At 37.7% G+C, this 13,349-nt stretch overlaps 1 protein-coding gene across 1 annotated transcript in view; it reads right to left on the minus strand.

The window, feature by feature from the left end:
• Nucleotides 1-13,349, minus strand: part of LOC122120466 (SLX4 interacting protein) — a 132,489-nt gene that overhangs the window by 51,972 nt on the left and 67,168 nt on the right. The window contains 1 exon segment of the mRNA XM_042694716.1: nt 4,497-4,586. Within this exon segment, the coding sequence (XP_042550650.1) occupies nt 4,497-4,586 (90 nt within the window).

Genomic DNA, 13,349 nt, shown 5'->3' on the forward strand with positions numbered 1-13,349 from the left:
AAGCCAGAAGTGGAGCTAGGTTCAAGTGATAGAGTGCTGGCCTTGAGCAAAAAGGCTCAAGAACAATGCTTAGGCCCTGAGTTCAAGCTCCAGGACTGACCCCTTCTCTTACCCCCAATAAAAAGTTCAGTACCACTGTAATAGCATACTCCATGTAGGGTTTCCTGCTGTACAGGAACATGCAATCTAATTCAGGAAAACAATATAAAATTGATACTTAGAGATGGTCTAATCCTAGTTCAATTCCCAAAGCCCACAGCAGGCTCTGAGTTGCCCAGGTCACCTCAAACCTGTTTCACTGGTTTCTTGCAATGCCATCTTAGGTTCATCCTGGAATCTTTATAATTACAACATGAGTAAAGATTCTCATTGCTCTGAAGAGCAACCACAGCAAAACTTTACCTTTATTGCAAATATGTTCATACAAATCTCTCTCTCTCTCTCTCTATATATATATATACTTCTTAAACAGTATATAATATACTCTTAATTTAAGTCATAAATAGAGAGTGTAGTTGTGGAGGTGGGAGGGAAGGGATGGTAGGGGAAAAACAGAGGAGGAGGCAACAATGCTTGATAAGAAATGTACTCATTACCTTGCTCATGTAACTGTAACCTCTCTGTACAGTATTTCCAGAATAAAAAACATAAAAAGTCATAAATAGAAGTGTCTAGATAGAATACAAAATCTTAGTTTTCATTTTGTAGCCCCAAAGTTGCAATACCTTGTGGAATGTAGTGATATCCATTTACAGTTGAGTGTTTTAGGATTTGTTCATACAATAGAAAGGCAGCCTTGCCTTGTACTGTTGTTTTAACAATTAAAGAATTTTGCTTCACATGCAGGGTTCAACTATGACTATGCTAGAAAATATGTGAAAGACATACATGGAAACAAGGATTGTTAAAATTTGGTCATAAATTCCCTATAAGGCTAGAATTAAAAATAATCTGACAAAAATAGATTGTAGGCCTAAACACAGTTTCTCCCTATAGTTATGGGTTTTCTTTCTCTAAGTGAGATTTTCACAACTAAAAGGTAGACTGTACAATATGGTCAAGATGCTCTAGAAACTGACCACATCACATTCACTCACGCATCCTCTTTGGAACCAGAACAATATGAAGAAAAAAATAAACACCTGCCAGTAACATTTGAGGAGCAGATGAAAAGACCATGTCAAAATCAATGACTAGCCAAGAGATGCATATGGCATCTCCAGCTCGCAGGGACTTATGTTTGCTTCTTTGAGTTTACAAATGGAACAGTTTGAGTTTGACTGTTTGGGTACAAAGACTACTTGTGGTGGACTCAAAATAAACATATGTTTAATATTTGTAATTAGTCCCTTTTTAAAATAAAGGAACTGGATATTCTTAAGACTTTCACTATATAAAGTGGCTGTTAAAATACCATTAAACTGGTTGCCCAGGAGAAACACCAATCATGAGATGAAGTAATGATAAAAAGCAATGAGACACTGAACAAAAGTTATAACCTCACCTAGCTCTTCTTTCTTAGACACAACAAAAACATCATTCCAGAACAACTTTAATGTCAGCAAACATGCAGTTTAAAGGAACAACTTAGAGCAGAGGCAGCAAACCATCAACTTGGCTTTCAGGGGAGTTTGGCTGCTGACATGACCTGCCGCCACTGCCGCATGGTTCTGCAGGTCCCATTGTATACTGCTCATCTCTGCTAGGTCATGCCTTGCTGCCCTAAATTCAGCACTAGTTGGAGCCACACAATTGTGTGTAGCACCTTGGAACAAAAAATCTAGCCACCATGCTTTGACTAGGAAGTGGTTCATGGACTCCTAAGCATTAAAATACTGCACATTAAATGACTCTTGGAAACACTGGACATAAATGACTAAATATCAACATATAAGGTCTAAAGCCAAATGGTAAAGTTGGAAGAGAAAATTCTGGTCCTAGAATGACAGATTATAGAAATCACCGTCTGTGTAAGTGAAGTCAGAAACTTTTCAGGTAAGGTTCCTTCATGCAAAGGATTAGTCACTTTAGGGAAATGACTTGAATCACAGGGACACATGTTAATAAGCTAAAGCTTAGATTTTTATGACATTGACTGGCTTAGATTTTATGAAGTTGAGTTGACTAACTATTAAATCCTGAAGGGACAATCCAAAGTTAATTACTTGGATAAAGTCCATTATACTGAACCTTGTATATGCCTTTTCTTAGTTTATATCACTAAGTATTCTTTGCAAAATAATGAGAACAAAGACTTGATATCACCTTTGGCTAAAAATATATTATCCTGTAATTATTTTTCTCATTGGGGAGGTGGGTGGGAAAGTTTTAGTACTCTACAAAAACTGACTAGGAAATAAAATTCATCACCAAAGTACTTCCTTTGCCACTCACTATCATGAGCTGTTTCTCCATACAATCAACCTGTTGATGAAATTTACTTCTTGCTATAAAATGCAAATGAGACAAATGAATACCATGGAGGAAACAAAGTATATTGATTATTTTGAGAGTTATATAAAAATAACTACCTGACAATCTCTGCTCTCTGATAAGCAGAATCTGGAACAGGAAGTAAAGAATGTTATGGGAAGTATATGTACTTTCTAACCCTCTACCACAGCAGATGTTAATGAGATGTTAGAAATTTAGAAGCAAGAAGCAACACAGGCAGCTATCTGGCCCAACTCCTTCACTTTCAGACAAGGAAGCTGAGGTCTTGGGAGGTTAAACATCTAGTTTGCAAGATGAACTTTGAAAAATATAGGCTAAGAAGCACAGTCTCCCAGCACAGCTGGAAATTTGAGTGTGACTTATGAATCCAACCAAAATCAACTACTAATAGTTTACTATTGACTGGAAAGCCTGATAACAAAACAGTTGATTAACACACATTTTCTACGTGATATATATTATAGAAGTGAAAAGTACTCAAGAAATGCAAGAGACCATTTTCTACTGTGACACACTACTTATTGGAAGGGTAAATAGCTAACACTTGAAGTAGCTATAGCACCTCAGCTCATTGCAACAGCAGTGGTGGCATATGAAATGCCTACAGCAGAACGGAATTACTAGAACTAATCTTAGCAGTTATTATTTAATATTATATCTTTATAATTGTTTACATGTCTCCCAACCACAAATGGTGTCAGGTATAGTCTGAGTTTTGAATTTAAATAAATTTTAACTTTTGATAATCAATTTGAACATATTTTATGGTAGTAAGTAGATTCATCTTATAAATTCATAGTTTTCTGCCAATCTTTTTGCTTGTAATCTTTCTATTTTTTAAAAAAATTTTTTTGGTCCGGTTGTGGGGCCTGATCTCTAGGCCTGGGCGCTGTCCCTCAGCTCTTCAGCTCAAGGCTAGCACTCTACCACTTGAGCCACAGCACCACTTCCGGCTTTTTTCTTTTTGCTTATGTGGTGCTGAGGAATTGAACCCAGGGCCTCAGGCATGCAAGGCAAGCGCTCTACCACTGAGCCAACTTCCCAGCCTTCTGCCAATCTTTTTGATATTCCAAGATTACCAAGTTCATCTAAGATTTTTTTCCATACTGTTGAAAAATCTCTAAAAATAAATTCACACTGTGGAATAGCATAAACCAAACCTGTAGGTTTTTTTTTTCCTTCTTCTTCTTTGTATTAGTCCTAGTGCCTGAACACTCAGGGCTTGGGTGTTGTTCCTCAGCATTTATGCGCAAGGATAGTGCTCTACCACCTGAGCCACAGCACTACTTCTGGCTTTTTGGCAGTTAGAGATAAGTCTCAAAGACTTTTCTGTGAACCATGATCCTCAGATCTCAGCTTCCTAAGAAGCTAGGATTTCAAGCATGAGCTACAAGTACCTGGCACAAACCTGTGTTTTCAAGGGTCAACTACTCATCATTACCCAGATATTTGCTGTAGTGACTAGCCAACATGAGAAGACACAGTGAAGTATATCTCTACTTGTCAAACATTCATGACAATTCAAGGACAATAGAAGATGGATGGGTATAATAGATGTATGTACTTTGTGTCAAACTTCACACCAGAGCCAGTGGCCCAATCTTCCTTCATATTACTCAGATCAAAATCTTTACTTACCTGAAATAACGTACATTCTTTTTCTTCCATTTTTAACACAGAATTCTTTCCCCATAATAAAAAGGTGAGGAGTTTCTAGTTTAAATAATATAGGCAGTGATGGAGATAAGCTCAGTGGTTTCCTAGTGTGTGGATAGCCCTGAGTTTCTACCATCACACCTAAAATAATAATAAACAAGAAATACACCAAGAGAGTAGCATATAAAACATATGGATGTTCTTGTTTTTGAAGGGAAAAATGTGGAAATATAGGTGTCTGTCATTGGAATACAATTGTACAATTGTTTTTCAAGGTTAAGTACTATTAAACTTTTTCTCCATTGAGGAAAGTATTAGAAAAGAGCTAACATTTCTTCAAGGAGTTGCAGCTACTTGTGCTTAAATAGCAAAAAGCTTTGTTGTACCTCTTTCTTCTGCTCAGAAAACCAGCTGGTGTCTTTGTTTGAACCTTGTGGCAATATATGAAGATCCACCAGGATAGCAAATTTCCCACACTGAAAGACATTAATGGTAGAGTCAGTGACTATGCAGGTCATATGCAGCAAACTCAGAAATTCTTAAGTGGATGTTCATTATGAACTGGAACCAAGGCTTACTACTACATGGAAATCTTACTAACCTGGGTCAGGGCTACAGGTCTAACATACTCCTGTCTTAAGTTCAACATTTATAGTAGAAATGCTAAAGAGATGTGCAAGATTTGTCAAGACAGAAACAACAAAAATCTATCTCTAAGCCACATGTTGTAAGAGGAAACCAAGATATCTCAGTTAAATGGAAAACTATCACACACTGAGAGAAGTTAAACGAGTTAGTACTATACAAGTTTCTGAAACGAATTATTCTGTGCACAGCCAAGAAGAGTTATAACCTATTGTAATTTTAAAGAGACAAGACTGTGGCACACATCTTGGAAGAGAAACAAGTCCATATTAAAAAAAATGAACCAAGAAGAATAAGGTAGAAGTTGAATTCCAATGATCAAAGCTAAAGAAACTTCCATTAAAATACATTACAAACTCTACAAGGTCTGCCTCTATTCCTATTCAACTGGCTAGCAGTTTGGAAAAATACAAATGTTAGCCACACCAGCGATCCTAGCTACTTAAGGAGACTGAGATCTGAGGATTGTGGATTAAAGACACAGCGAGAACAGGAAAGTCTATGAGGCTTCTCTCCAATTAACCAACAAAAAAGCCAAAAGTGGAGCTGTGCTCTAGTGGTAGAGCACAAAAAGAGCTCAGTAAGTGTCCAGGCCTTGAATTCAAGCCCCAGTACTGGCACAAAACATTTTCTAAAAAAGTAAAAATAAAAATGTCCAATATGATAGCCAACAGCAATACATATCTACTGGGCACTGAAAATGTGACAACTGTGACTTAGAGGCTAATGTTTTTTTTTTTTAAAGTTGGTCATGGGGCTTGCACTCAGCCTGGGTGCTGTCCCTGAGCTCTTTTGTTCAAAGACAGAACTCTACCACTTTGAGCCAGAGCTCCACTTTCGATCTTCTGGTGGTTAATTGGAGATAACTCTCACGGATTTTCCTGCCCAAGCTGGCTTTGAACCACGTTCTTCAGATCCTAGCATCCTGAGTAGCTAGGATTAAAGGCTTGAACAGCTAGCACTCAGCAAGGCTAAATTTTAACTTAACTGAAATTTTATTTAAATAACCCCATGTGGCTAATGGATCTGTACTGGCCAGCAGAGCTGCAGATCCTGTGAAAAATTATAGGCTCACGCTTTATGAATAATTTTTGAATATCACAAGGTAACTATGAACAAATTACTTTGCAATGGGATGGACAATACGATCACAGATTTGGAATGTCTAAGATACTCACAGATTTAGTTTATAAGTTACAGGAAAAGCTACTTCTGTACCTCTCTGGCTAAGCAGATTATTTTTAGTTGTGTGCCAAAGGCAATGGTGAAAAGAAAGTAGTTTCAACTAGTGGTGTTAACATAACAGACAAAATGAAACTTGATGTCTGCGCATTATCATATATAAAATTTAATTTAAGATAGATTATAGAGCTAAAACCCATTATTGTGACAGAATCCAGGCAGAAATAAATGCTGAAGGAAAAATTCTTTAGCAGGGCATTCTCAAAATGAAAACTTTTGCAATCATAAAAGCATCATTGGTAAAATGAATATGTATGACATTGACTGGAAACATGTATTCATTAATGCAGGTGTCTAACACAAAGGACTGCTATGCAAAATATGTAAACTATTCCTACACAGGATTTAAAACAGATATTGCAGATGTGAACAGATATTGCACAAATATGAAAAGTGGCTAATTAAGTCCATGAAAAAAGTACTTGATGCCATTGGTCATCAGGCAAATGTAAATTAAAACCACTAAGAGATACAGCTACAACAGCTACAACATACAGCTATCAGCATGACTGAAATAAAAAAGACTGATACAACACCAAAGGTGAGTAAGGATAAGTAGTGATCCAGACTCTTATAAATTGCTAATGGAAACATAAAATGCTTCAGCCACTTTGGCAAACTGTCCATTGCTTACAGCTAAAAAACATATATTTATTTATGGATTGAATCAACACTTCACTTCCACCCCACACATATGTCCAAGAAATATGAAACTTTTGTGCAAAGATGTGTTTGCAAATGTACATGACATAATAACAAAATTGAAGACAGCCTAAAAGCCCAGCAATAGGTGACTAGCTGACTATTGTATATACACAATGGGATTCTAATCACCCAACTAGTGATAAACATGGATTTGTCTTGAAAGCATATACTAAAAGAAAGAGCACAAAACAAAACAATGCATACCATATGATTCAATTTTCTGAAATTCCTAAACTGCTTTTGTTACAATCAAAGCAGTGACTGATGGCCTAGTGAAATGACAAGAATGAACTCTGTGTCCTAATGGGGTATCTTAAGCATACATTTAAAGCAGTACAGTTTACTGAATATAAATTAATGTCAGTAATAAGTTTTTTTAGTACTGAAAATACACTCATATTTGTTGACAGTTAACTTAGTATGTAAGTATTATATTCTCAAAATGTATAGGTATTTTTATGGTTTCCTATGGTATCAGAAGTAAACTGTAGCTTCTAAGCTGCAGTTCTGTGTGTTGCAACCAGGCCTTCGTTTTAATGAAAGAGAATCAAAGAGAATATTAGAATGCAATAAAAAATACCAGTGTGTCACATGTTAAGGTTGAGAACTGTTTTGTTTAATGTAAGCATGTGTATAATGACTTATAATGAAAAGCCTATTTCTTATCATGGGCTGTGGTTTTAAAAGCTTGGAAAAACCATACTCAAGTTATGTTGTTAGGGTCAAAATTTCAACTGCTAATCACAGTTAACCTTTAAGGAGTATGCTGCCACCAGGTGGAGGTCCCATGCCACAACGACATGATCTTAGGGAATATTAACCTTCTATGTGCCATGGACCACTTACTTCAGGCAGCTGTTAAGATGATAAAATATAGTCAGAATGTTTTTAAATGCATAGAACACAATACATGGGATTTAAAAAACTGAATACAGTGATTACAGTTATCAAAACCTAAAAAATAACGATTTGTGATATAATACTGTATGTATATGCCCATGAAGGCACTAGCTCCTGTGGGATAGTGGTAGGTTTAGTAGCTGCTATAAATCAAGTGTTTGTGGTAGTCTTAGCCATCAGCAACAACTGCAATATAAAAAGCTGTGACTTCTATCAGTGACAAATATTGCTGTTACCACTGTATATTTTTAAATTCTTTTTTCATAATAAAAGAAAAACTACACCTATTAGAACTTAGTCAACATAATAATGTAACTTTTTCTCTTCTAGTAGCCCACAGAAGACTGAGGTTTCAGTTGTCATAAAAGCCCTCCAAAGAATTGAGCTGTGTCTCTGCTACATTTTGCTGGCGTTTCCTGAAGATGTCCCCCAATTCTTGTCTAAACCAAGTTCTCTACTACTCCCTTTATTAGCAAAAGCAACCCTTAGGATGCAAAACAAAGTTATTTAAAAAAACAAAAACAAAAACTAATGCTTGAACAATTTGGACTCAAAGTGTTATGGCAACTTCCTAAAGAATTACAATGGTCCAGTATGTCTTTTCTAATCGCTTTGTGATTTCAATCATAATAAACCATTAAGCCTGCTTAGAAAACTGATTAGAATATCTTTTTCTTTCTCACTGAATCTTACTCCAGTAATCCAACTTGACTGGGATTCTAGAATATTCTACCAATAGGCTTGTGTCTCTTCCCTCGTGCAAAAGCTTTCTCAAATTCCCAAACTAATCAGAGGCATTTTGCCTTTCTAAGGTTCCCTATTCTCAAAGCTTTGTTGGTTTTTGCTCCCAAGGGTAGACAGAAGTGAAAAAACAAAAAACAGAAACCACAAAGCTTCCAACACAGCAGGCAGCACAGCACCCTCCTTTTCTTCTCCACAGCAATTAAGAGGAGGCTCCTTTTACTCCCAGAAGAGGAACTCTCCAGCTCTCTAGGAAGAGGAGCAACACAATAACCATCACTTTTTTCTCAGGCCTGAGCTGCTCATTTTACAGAAGCCAACTTACCTCTTCACCAACTCAAAGGCTAGGAGACACATCCTTGCATACCACATGCTGGGCTGGACAGCCCAGGGGCTGGTCCGGCTTCCTCTCACTTTCCCCTCCACTTCCTGTCCAGCCATTCCCCTGACCAAAACCCTGGGAATCACCCCTAACTCACATAGGATTTTTTTTGCCAAAACCCTGGGAGTCATCCCTAATAAGCTCCCCTTTCCTAGCCTTTCAGCATCAGCCACTGCATCTTACCAGTTTCATTTTATTTTGTGAAGTTCTCAGGTACATCCTTATTTTGCTTCATTGCTCATCTCCTCTCCCACTTGGAATATTAGAACCATCTTTAATGGTGTTCTAGATGAACCTTAATGCTGCTTCCAAGACAAACGACCATGTGAATCAGATTCAGTACCAATGCACTCCTACTGCAGCTCAGAGCAGGTCAGGAGCCTCTCATGAGAATGAAGCCCACCTCTCCCTTACCTCCCCTGCTATGCTAGCTCAGCACAGGTTCCCTGCACAGAATGCTCCTTGCTTTATCCCTTGCTTGGTAAACTCATATGTACTCTAGAAGCTTAGCAGAAGCATGGCTGGCTCCATGAAGTAAAGATTCAAGGGTTCCAACCCTGCCCCCTACTTCTCTGTAGTAAACTTGTTCTCTATATGCTTATGGACTTCTGTATTACAAGTCTGGTCATGGAGGAGCCCCCTTAGCTAGACATGAGTGCCACTGGAAATCATTCCATACCTCTGTTGACTCTGCTTCTTTAGTGATTAACACAGTTAGAATTCACAGAACACCCAAACAAATGACAGAATAGAGTATGAGAAGGAAACAACTTCTTTGAGGTTATACTGGCAACAGAGTGACAGACTGAGGAATCAAATATAGATTTGTGATACTCGAAAGTCTACTGTCACACAGCACTTTGAAGAAAATCACCCCTCTCCCCAAGGAAAGCTGCCCAGGACATACTTCTAGACTCCTTGTACAGGCAAATTTAAAGCTGCTAGCCTGGAACCTACCCTCCTTCAGTCTAGAACTGGCTTCCTACATCATTTGGGGTAAACAATGTGGCCCTTCAGGCCTGGTGACTGCACCAAGGGTTCTGAATGAGGTCACTCATCACTTTCCCTGTGCAGCTGAGCTCCATGTGTGAATAGAGGTATGGAGAGCTTCAATGTTGAATGTGCTACTAAGAGATACCATACTGGAACAGGAGTGCTGCAAGAGGAGAAGTCCCATTACAGAAAGACAATGTAGGCAGGACTATTAGGAAGAAGCAAAGATGGGAAGAGGAAAACAATGCCGCAGAGCATGAGGACAGTATGTCATACAGGAATTCGACTAAGTAGAATTGTTGGGGTAGAAGACAGGTCTTCTCACATTGAGAATCTGTAGCCATGGTAGGGACTATGGTTTCAGTGGTTGTGTGTCTACCTAGCAAGCATGAAGCCCTAAGTTCAAAAGCCAGTAAAGCATGCGCACGCAACACACACACACACACACACACACACACACACACACACACACACACACACACAGAGTCAACAAACTAAGCACAATATACTGTCAATGTACACCCTTGACTTACTCATATAACGTATTGGCCCAAGCTTGAAACTAACATTTAAGAATTCATTCTTTTGGAATAAACTAAACTCTCTCAGTCCATTTGTAAATATTTACTAATGGTGAAAAAATTGGCAATAACAATAGTTAAGATTAGTAGGCACTAAGTTAACTAGGTACTAATTATGTGCCAAGGATTGTACCAAGCCCTTTTCTGTACATTATTGCATTTAATTATCATAACACCCCAGAAAGGCAGAAACTACCTGGTATTCTGGAAACACTGAGAAACTTAAGAGTAGTCTTTCTGATTTAGAATATCCCTGGTAATCATGGCTGAGTTTTGGTTGGTGTGGTATCTTGCCAACCTGGCAATACTTGTCAGGCTAAGTACAAGGAACATACTATAATCTAATTATCAGACAGCTTGAATCTGACATTGCAGCATAGAGGCTAGAGGAAGCCCTCTGATGCCAACTAGTGAATAGCTTGCAAAAACTGTAAAGTCCTTCTGATGATGCGCAGATTAGAAAGAAAGAGCTGTATTGCCTCCCTTTTCAGTATGTACAATGAGTGGACCCACCAGCTCTCCTTCAAGAAAACTTACACTATAAGATCCCATCTCCCTGCTGTTTTTGTTTGCTACAGTTCATTTGGAATCTATCTGCACATATAATGTCTATGAAGACATTAATGGAAAGTTCTCAAGAGCCTCATATGAAGTCTAGCACCTTGTTCTCTCCTTTATCAACTGACCATGGGCCACACAAGCACAATGGTAACACTTACATTTCCTGATGTGCTGACCTCTGTGGACATGTTAGTATTGGTAACCCACGACGGTGAATGCTAGTCATGTCACTGAAATCACCGTAAGAACTACAGAAGATGGAGATACTCAGTAGAGAAGACAAAGAGTGTTAGAGAATTTAAGCTCAAACTAAAAAGGCATGGTGGGAGATCAGTGAAAATTAAAAGAATGACCTATAAATGAAAGAAAATGGTTTCTGATAAATAAAATATAAACAGAAAAATTGAGGTCAGTGAAACAACAACTAGGTAGATTCGTCACCATTAAGAGCTATAACCATAGGAGTCATTAATGGTCCAGGAGCCATTAATGGTCCAACATCATACAGCAGGATGGGAAAGACTCTTTTCCTTTATCTTATCAATACTTATTGATATGCAGGAAGGCACAGTGAACATGTCTATGAAAAAGGTGGCTAGAGTTATACAGGTAGATATAGTGAATATCTGGGGTAACAAAAACACTAGACATGAGGGAAGGAGGTTTTAAAGCCAAATGCCTGTGACCAGAAGTGATGAGAGAACTCAAAACAGATGCAATATGTTAAAAACATACTTTTGTTGTATTTACATGCCAATATTTGGCTTCTAAAAAACGAACAGATCAAGCACAGAAGTAATATTAGTTAAAAGTGTGAGTGTGCAGCATAATGTTGTGGCCATCAATGGTAGTAACTTTATAGTAAGTGCCTTTAACAGTAGTGGCTCAAATAAGTAATGGAATGAATGAGTGTGCTTTATGCAGTTAGTGTTCACATACCTTCGATGCTCAAACTGAGATAAGCTGCCACATAATCAAGTAGGAGTGACCAAGCAATTTTTAAAATGGCATCATGAAAATCAGGTGAGAAAGAAAAATAACTAAGTTAAAATAGAAGAAAAAAATCAAGAGTAAAAGAATATTAATGGGGATTTTAAGATGGAAGAATAGTCATTTTCAATTCTTAAGGATTAGAGAGTTAAGTGAAGCAGAGCACCTATAAGGAGATAAGTTTAGTACCAACTAATAAGAGTTTTAGACCAGCAGGGCTTTATAGATAGGAAATGAACTTACACAGGAGATTATAGGATTAAACACCGAGGACTACATTGTACCAACACAAAGAAAGACAGAGGTCTTTCACTGTGAGAGGTAATAAAAATCACAGAAGACAGGATCTGCTGCCATGGGTAAGTCACTTCAACCATCCAGTGCTCTTGGATACAGGCTTTATTTTATTTTTCCTGCTTTTTAAAGAGGGTATCCCTAAGATGTGAGCTTACTGACCTCAAGAATCAGACTTGTCTTCTAAGAGACATGTTAACATAAAAAGCATGGGCTTTAGAATCATGCAGATATAGATTCAAACATTAACTGTCCCTTTTCTTGGTCAGTCCTATGAGCTAGGACAAGTTTCTAGACTTCTCTGAATCTTAATCCCCTTATCTGTAAAATTAGAAATGTCATTCCTTGCAGACACATGCTGTGTTATTCAAAGAGTACTGAAAGAGAAAACCAAGAGTTAAATGTTAACAATCAGTAGTTAACTACAAAATGGGAGGAGTTAACAAGTAAATGGCATAATTCTCAGTTTCTGTATCTCAACCAATGTATGTGACAAAATTGGCCAGCACCATCCAGTAACTTTCTATGATTATAAAGATGTTCTAACCTGCAGTGTTTGAAGTCTTAACCTAATTAATTGAAACTGGTTAATTTCTTATTGATCTCAAGAACTGTGTTTAGCTAGTTGACTACCAGTGTAGTCAGTATAAAATAGCTTCCCCGAAGTGACTCCTGGGTAAGAGATCCTGGTTCTATTATTTTAGTGAGAGTAAAACCACAAAGAGCCAACAATATTGGGAACCCCATAAAAATAAGTGCTGAGTGATGCAAGGGAATTCCCATCTCACAGGGAATTCCAGAACACTCCTCAGCACTGTATGTGAGGGAATGGTAGGGACTAACCTGGGAAATTTCTATAAACTTTACTAAGGAAGGTGTTGATCCGATAAAACTGTCTCATTTAAAGGTGTTTTCCTCATAAATAGAAGATAAGGTAATAAAAATTGTTACTGAAAGAGGATTAAGGGCTGGGAAGGTGGCTCAGTGGTAGAGTGCTTGCCTTGCACGCATGAGGCCCTGGGTTCAATTCCTCAGCACCACATAAGCAAAAAAAAAAAAAAGAGAGAGAATTAAGAAGTTTAAGTTCCCCTTCGTCAATCACTTGGATGCTGGTTTACCAAATCAGAAGTTGAAATGCAAGTATAATTTTTAAAGTCAGCTATTATATGATTATCTGTTGGTTTTGCTGGGAATGACCACCACAA

This window comes from Dipodomys spectabilis, unplaced genomic scaffold, assembly GCF_019054845.1.
Source record: "Dipodomys spectabilis isolate Male_0828 unplaced genomic scaffold, ASM1905484v1 ptg000175l, whole genome shotgun sequence".
Taxonomy (NCBI): Eukaryota; Metazoa; Chordata; class Mammalia; order Rodentia; family Heteromyidae; genus Dipodomys; species Dipodomys spectabilis.